General features: G+C 31.4%; 1 protein-coding gene across 1 annotated transcript; it reads left to right on the top strand.

Moving 5' to 3' along the window:
* Positions 1 to 589: 589 nt before the first annotated feature.
* On the top strand, positions 590 to 6,235 carry LOC149784017 (uncharacterized). Its single transcript, XM_089932114.1, has 6 exons — positions 590 to 613; positions 2,364 to 2,570; positions 3,218 to 3,346; positions 3,879 to 3,995; positions 4,390 to 4,519; positions 5,850 to 6,235. The coding sequence occupies exons 2-6, from the start codon at positions 2,364 to 2,366 to the stop codon at positions 5,957 to 5,959; spliced, it is 693 nt and encodes a 230-aa protein (XP_089788240.1). The 5' UTR covers positions 590 to 613; the 3' UTR covers positions 5,960 to 6,235.
* Positions 6,236 to 8,796: the final 2,561 nt, after the last annotated feature.

Here is an 8,796-nt window from a genome sequence, read left to right as displayed (position 1 = left end):
ATTTACTAAACAGACTTTCATGAAGTTTGCTTTCGACGTTCTTAACTTTTGTTTATATTTAATTATTGACAATAGGATATTGCTGCATAAATAAGATATGATACTAGTTGAGGTCAGTCAAGATTAAACTTTATGTATGTTTCAATGGATCCTAAAAATTAAACTTATTCGACGTTTCGAACTTTTATTAAGGTTACATCTTGTGTAACTTGTATCGATTAGAGTAACATATCTATTTGGGCCTCTTGCTTTTATATTTTGAGTTTGCCTTATTATGTTTCCGAAAAGAAATATGCTTTTCGAACACTTCGGCTGCTAAGTAAACATGACTAGCATGCTCTTACTGTTTAATTTGAGTACAAGACAAGATTTATGAATATATGTTTCTCCTCTAACCATACACTTAAGGGCACTTCATATTGAATATATTTGTTGTAACTCTTAGCTTTTACTAGTTATTAGCACGTAAGGCCAAGCCAATCAGAACGTGAAACATTCACATGAAAACCTGAGCCAATCAGAACGTGGTACTACCTATATAAACCTTGTGTCTGAAAAAGTGGCACAAAACAGTCATTTAAAACAACTGATAGTGAAACTTCCAAGTGCAAAGGTAAGTGTAATATTTTACTAAATTTTGTTAAATACTTTTTTCTTACTGCAACAAGTTTTAACAGAAAAATCAACATTTAGTTTAAGGAACGACCTCATAGGGCTATATCTATCTTTACAGATTTCAAGAATTTCGAATGTGACACGAAATGAAAGCTTAATCAACTACGGGTGATTTAAGGTTTGCAAGATTGCAAATTTCAATAAAAATCTTGCAAATGCAATATTTACCACTAGGGCATAAAGTAAACGAATTTTAATTAGGACGCTATGCAAGGAGTTACATAGGCAATTCTTATCGACATAAAATTATAGTTATTAGTAATAATTAGAATTGTAGGCTATATATATATATATATATATATATATATATATATATATATATATATATATACAATTCTTGTCGACATAAAAGTATATTGTAGGATATATATAGATATATATATATATATATATATATATATATATATAGATATATATATATATATATATATATATATATATATATATATATAGATATATATATATATATAGATATATATATATATATAGATATATATATAGATATATATATATATATATATATATATATATATATATATATAAACAAAAGTTTGGAAAAATATTATACCGAAGCAGCAAACATTCCTAACTCTCTTCCTGTCTGACAAGTGTGACAAGTTATTTTTCATATATAAATCCAGCACTCCTGGTAGCTGTTGAATTATATTACTTTCTTACAGCTGCTGTAATCTTAACTGTTTAACATGGTCATATGGAACTGTAGTGGTGATTTCCTACTTACCTCTTGTCGAATTTTGATGCCAAACGTTGATTTGCAGAGTGCACATTTCTTGATTATGTTATTGTAAATATTTGAACAGCAGACACATCAAGATACAAAAGCATTAGAGTTGATCTAGCGTCAGTGTTATCACTTGAAGAGCGATATAATTTCTTTCCTTTCCTAAGACAGCGGGAAAACAGTATTAGTTTGGTTGGAATGTAGTTAAATAAAATATTGTTGTCCAAAATATTTCAGTAGGTAAAAGGTACCTGAATTTAAACACTTTCAATACGATATGCATCTCTTTTTAATTTTGGATGTATGAAGACATGTAACTACTTATCCAGCACATTTAAACCGATTTAAGAACCACAATTAAGTGTCTCGCACATATTAATCAACGAATAAGTCATGTCTGTCTGTCTGGCAGATGCAAATTATGGAAACGATTATGTGATAAAATTCCTGAGATAATATAGAATAAATGAACATTTAATATTTTTGAGGCGTCAAAGAAAACATTAACGTTGTATTATTTGTGTTAGCTATTAGTACTAAATGAAACTTGAACAAACGTTTGTTCCCTGATATGTAAAGTCGTATATCGATAATCTTAAAAGCACTATCTTAAATTCCATTAAAGCTTAGTTTTGATACGTCCGGGGAGACGTGTCAGAATTCAGCAATGATATTTTCATTTCATATTCTTTTTACAACGTTAGAGATTATAAATCACTTAGTAAAAAAATATTGATTACCTGTTTAATGCAGACAAACGGCAAAGTTCATTATTACTTCTTTCATTGCAATTGTAATCATCCAGATGGATTTTATTTTAAAGAGTGTCAAGAATATTAAAGTACCTACCTTATTTATTGTTTGACGAATAATTTGATAATTCTGTAAAATGCAGTAATCTCTTATGCTTTGTTTCAAATCAAACTGAAAAAAAAAATTCTGGCAGATGTCCTGTCAACATGTTTACCTAGCTCTCACCATCTGCGTACTTGCAATTCCGTACACTTTGGTTGAGTCACTTGGCAAAGATACGGGCAGCGAGCAAAACATCAAAGAAACAGAAGAGAGACTTCTGGCAAGACTTATAGCGGCAGAGAGGCAGAAATGGGATTCTTCAGATTCGATTGACGGAGAGACAATGGATATAAAAAATGTACGTAATTAAACATTAATGAAATTAAACATAATAATTATATTGTTTTCATATACAAAATATTCTATTTTCCCCTTTAAGTATTCGCTCAGGTTACATAAACGCATGCATGATTTCAAGAGGAGGAAATGAAGTTAAGCTCTCTATCTCTCTCTCTCTCTCTTTCTGTATATATATATATATATATATATATATATATATATATATATATATATATATATATATATATATATATATATATATATAATGTAATAATATTAAATTCTTAGCTAACTGGCACATTGGTTTAAAGCCAATACATTCTTGTGAAAATAAAATTATACAATTAGAGGTTTTGGCCATCCTTTATAGCTTACTTGTTTCTTTTTCTGATCACTATAACATTATTAAATGCAACATTTAGCAAATATAGTATATAAAACAATTCGTTGTTTTTCCAAGACTTGAAAAGGATAATAAATGACCGTAGCCATCGATACTGTGTAAAAGGAGAAATGTACAACTTGTTGGTAAAAATTGTTTACATAGTCATTAAAACGAGCGAGACACAAACTTTGATTTCAGTGTACTTTTGACAGTATGGAACTAAATTAGCATTATATGCCCACTTAAACGATTTAACTCAGTTGTGTGACCTTCTTCAACAGATACCAGAGAACAGTGATACAACTGAAGAAGAGTTAGAGACCTTTCAAAGAGTAGACTCTGACAGAATGAAGATAGACATCACGTTGGGTAATAAATTGATCGAACAGCGTCTTTTGGACTGTAAACGGGTAAATATAACGAAGTATCGGAACGAAAAGATCTTTAAAATTTGCTTTGTTAAATAGCCGCCTTTTCAGAACCTGTACATTTTAAGGATTGATTTTGCTTTGGATGTTTATTAGAGTTTAAAATGACATTTGCATGACTAAATAAAAATCCAATAATTTATTGATAATTCCATTCCTAACAAACCTCCAATTATAACTCTGGAACTAATACAAGAGAAACTACAGATATTTCACGTCATCTTGTTACCCGAAGTTTGTTACAAATATTTAATTTTCAAGTATAAAATTAGTATATATGGTCAAGGACCTGGGATTTTAAGTCCGCAATAGTACCGATTTCATTGTATAATACTGAGTCTTCATTTTTGACACTCATAATGTTGTGAAGAGAGCAATGGGCATGCGTCTGTAATGCAGCATGCGACACATTCTTTCAAAATAATTTTTAACCACCAAATTTCGGCGGCCAGTGTGCAACTTTGCTTTTATATCAGCATTTATTGATTTAATATTTTATTTATTCAACCTGCAGGAGTACGAACTCATTATCGTGAATGATGACGGTACTAAGCAGAGAAAAGAAGTATGTTACATACACAAAATGGAAAAGGAGCTTTCTGACTCTGCCTGCAAGGAAAATAGAGAAAAAGTAAGAGACTGAATTCTCCTATCCAGCTACTGATAACGATGCATGTAGTCATATATATTTTCTATCTTATTTTATTACAGCGAGAAATACCGCTATCTGTTTATGGGAACAAAAGAAAAACAGACAGAAAAGTTGTTCAAGTACTATAAACAACTCATATGATTTGGAAAACGTAAAAAAAAGAAAATGCATTTTATTGGTTAATTCTCACAGAAAGTTTTCAAAAATCTGCCTTGTTATCCACATATGTCAATGATATTGGACATCAAGCTCTTATATGATACACTCTTGATATAATTGATGCTTCTAGGGACTATTAATGTATTAATTCATGGACAAATAAAACTTCCTTCAAGAGCGGTCTATTATAACATTTATGTGGTTTCTACGTAAGCTTCAGAGAAACTACAAAGTAGGACAGGAGGTAAAGGACAAGGATTTTCTGTCCCAAGACGGGCCTGACAGCGTGTGTAAAACTCGGCCGATGTATCAAATTTCACCTGCAGACAACGTGGACCAAGATGGTGACTCTCTCTCTATCTTGATATATATATATATCTCCCTCTCTCTCTCTCTCTCTCTCTGTGACAACATAATAATTTCTCGGTCATAAACATGATCATGACTAATATTCTGATGGATGGGGTGATTCCCACTTCTTACGCTTTTAAGTATCACTACTTCAATTTTAACAGCGGTCTCGTATCTTAATGAAAACTGTTTCTTACCTTGAGACGTAAATATAAAGGAGCATGCAGGAAAAAAGTAAGATATCAGAGGTAATCAATCAAATTATTTACGTGCAAAATAAATGGATATTTCTTCATTCCATTTCGGATATTTATGAAAGTGTTGATTTCATTTGACCAAAAAATAACTTTACCTTAATTAGTAGTCGTACTTAAAATATGAACAATTTAATTTTATGTTTGTGAACAATAATTAAATCATTATTATGATACCACCACATACAACGAAGTGTATTTTTGTTCAGTTTTGTACATGCATGCTATGTGTCCAAGTGTGCTCCGTTACCAACACTTCAGCTTTTTGCGCATCGTCTATGATGAATTAAACAAGCGGATCATCCTTTCAGATATATTTATGTTCAAATACGTCAATTTATTTGTATTAATGTTACTTACGTACAGCCTTCCACTTTGGAGTCTCTCTTTTTTGACGACTGCCCAGAAACATAATAGCATTCTGTATAATATTTCTTGTAATAATCTTCGTTCTTATCACGCGACTGCTGCTAGACTGGTAGAGACCGCAAATATAGTTTCCTCTGTAGCGATGTATCTTCAATAAACAGAGAGCCTGAACTAATAACTAGATTCGTTCTTCTCTTAAGTATCCATAACTGGTTATTATGGACACAGGGTCATAAAAATGTCCATTCGCAATGGATTATTGGTTGCCTTTGAGACTTCAATGTTCGTTAGTATGACGTTCTTTTGATATTGCTATATTGCTCATTTTAATCATAATGCCTGGACATATTTAGATTGTTTTTTGTTGATTAGTCCAATCTTGCTTTCCATTATCTCGTATATTCCAGAATTACGCATTTTGGATGATGGAACATTGCTTCTTCCCACCTCTTGGAATAGTCAATGTCTCTAATTCAACTGCAGCAAATTAAAATATTTAAACGTCTTAGTGGATGTGAGTTTTAAATTCGCCAAAAATAAGTTTTCAATTTATTGGAATCAGCAAAATAATTTTATCATTTGTGAAAATAATAGTTCAAAGATAAATGAAATCAAAATGTTCAAACTGACAGGTTCACTGATGCAATAAATCGTTTCTTGCTGACATATAAGCTGCAGATTAGGAATTTGTTTTTTTCAGATGTGCCAACCAGAGTGTTGAACAAACGAGGTCGATGTTCACCTTATTGCTGTCAATATGGATGGTGGTGGAGCTCAAATGTTTGTGAAAAACAATGTGTTGTTTGCTGAAATATCGAAACAATTTGTCAACATTTTCTTATTAATATTTCTTTGGCACGCCTTATTCTTCTAATTCGATTGTAGAAAAATATAAATGAAATGTATAATAACTCTATATCCAAGAGGCAATAGCCATTAAAATGTTTTTTCGGTCTTTTATGTTAATACTATAATATAATTATTAGTCATTTGACCAGTGAATCATAGCATAGTGTCTGCACAATTTTCCGTTCGATCATATTATCATACAACTAAAACAGAAATAAATACCTTTAATGTAATTCATATGTTAGTATTGTGTTATTATTTTCTAAACATCGGCAATAGTTTGGTAAGTGCGTTTGTTACCGAGCGTAAAATCCTTTAATATTCAACAATATGACATTTGTATTTTATAAATTGTTTACTAGATAAGCATAGTATATGATATTTAATGTTATGCTTCAACCTGACCTGCTGTAAATACCAACAATAATGATAAATAAAGGGTAACTTATATTTATGATAGAATCCTATATCATTTCGGTGTATGAAATCATATTTGCAGGTTATACAATGATTTATAAGAAAGACGTGATTATATAAAGTTTTGGGACTAAATAAGGATTTGTTAGCTAGTTAGTACTCGCTGGACAGTGTTGTTATTATAGTTTTTTGCTATGGTTCAAATGATATTTTTTTCCGTGTTTCGTTTTTCAGCATCTAATGTCAGTTTTTCGATCCTGAAATGTACAAAACTATATTAAAAATTTGGGTTACGCGGTTACGTAAATGATGACGATATGCTTTAATACTCAAATACTGATGTAGTAGGAGGATTAACATCTGAGAGGCATGAAAAGATGAAGATATTGATACTAAATGATCCGCTGTTAAATGTAGTGGCAGTGATAAATCTAATTATGTATCTGATTTAGAAACAAATTCACTATAAATAAAGTATCTGTATAGGAGACGTTAATCATATTTGATGATTTGCATATTGTGATACAAACCCTAAAATACCATATGAGAATGTGCTTTGATGTGATGTTTTGCATAATGTTATACCAACCCTACAAAACCGTCAGAGAAAGATCAGCATGTATTCATGAAATGCAGAAATATTTTAACCCATTGCCCAGAGAATCAACACCACTACAGATGCATTAGAGGATGATAGAGTACATATATGTAAATCCTTTAAGGACTATGCATGTTTACAATCTCTGCTGATCAGCATTATATGAACACTTTGATAATTAGGATCAGCAAAATAATTAAGTGATTACAAACTCTGCAGCATCGCTATTATGGGCATAAAAAACAAAGCACTTCAAATATTATCAGAGTCTGCAGATAAATAATAATTTAACAGAACAATTGAAGACAAAACATTAAATGCTACGAAAAGCATTATGAGAAGCAAGAGAACAATGTATCTATTGTCTGAATGTTCCAAGACTGATATATCAGAAATAAATCCGACATATACAATATAAAGCGGCATTTAAAGCCGAGTTATATTATTAGAGTGCTCGATTAAAAAGCCATTTGAATTCGTTAAATGATTACTAAGAGAATCTGAAGAAAAAAAATCTGGAATTAAATTACTATGCAATGGTGTGCATACTACCTAGTCTGGATTGTCTAGTTGCTATAAAACTGGGTAGATAATAAAGGCATTACATTTCATGTTCAAGAAGCAGACAGTACTTTATAGTGTACAGTCATGCCTCAGAATTATACCAGATTTGTGTATTTCATTATGGTCCATCAAGTGTACATAACAGCTAGATTTATACTCTTAACTTATTGATAAAACAAAAAAGAAACTATACTTACATTATTCTAAGCATAATACTAACTATATTAAAGCAGTACCTATATACCTTAACCTTCATAAATCGGATAAGGCTTTGGCTAGGGATTACACTTTTATGTTGAATATTCCAGTTGTGATTTTCTCAATCTATTCACTACTGGGAGTCGTCAATGATGACAAGAAGCAAAACCCGGTAAGTGTCACTCAGAATATAACTTCACTATCTTCGTCTGACGTGTTTCCGTGTTTATATCCCTAAATAGTTTAATTCCCCATCATAACTCTACAAAGGTTCAAATTATGTCAAGGAGACAGGTTGCATAAAGCACGCAAGTTGCTTTAAGGCATCTTTATGATGCTGACAATATCCTCCATTCAATATCAGCTATGCTCTCATACAAAATGTAGCAGCATAAGTAACGAGATAGCAGAGATATTCTGACCGTCGTAAGCAGTATAAGCATTGTACCAAAGAGGTACAATGAATATCAGGATGACTCTGTAGCAGAATTGAAACCGAGTGGGATTTTGGACTAAATGAAGACAAACACAATGTGAGAAAGACGGAAATTTATGAATGACCTAATAAAGATAAATATATGTTGTAAGAATACAACTAATCTCTCACGCTCTCAACATACGATCTACTCAAATCACTCTACACAACATTCATACATGGAAAATAAACCTAAAATATTAAATCAAAATGAAGTACAGATCCAAGAATCCTCATGGACTGTACATACGCTTCAAACAGTATTTTATACAATAAGAGTCACACAATCTCGAATATGAATTCTATTAAGATTCAAAATAATCTTATGAACATAACGAAGATTCACAATACTCTTATAGATATAAAAAATGCAATGGAACAACAATTGATCCAAACGTATGCTTCTAGACCCCTTGTACAGTCGCACGATTCCTTGGGTTGGTCCACACTCTTATCGACCGCTCGCACCCTTTATGAATCGACCACGAGTACAGTCATACGTTACACGTACAGACAGCATACAGCACTTTTTCTAATTTGCTACGT

The sequence above is a fragment of the Sinohyriopsis cumingii genome, chromosome 14 (genome assembly GCF_028554795.1).
Source record: "Sinohyriopsis cumingii isolate HCF-2022 chromosome 14, ASM2855479v2, whole genome shotgun sequence".
Classification (NCBI taxonomy): domain Eukaryota; kingdom Metazoa; phylum Mollusca; class Bivalvia; order Unionida; family Unionidae; genus Sinohyriopsis; species Sinohyriopsis cumingii.
Note: the sequence above shows the minus strand (reverse complement) of the source record. Positions and strands in the feature narration are given on the sequence as shown.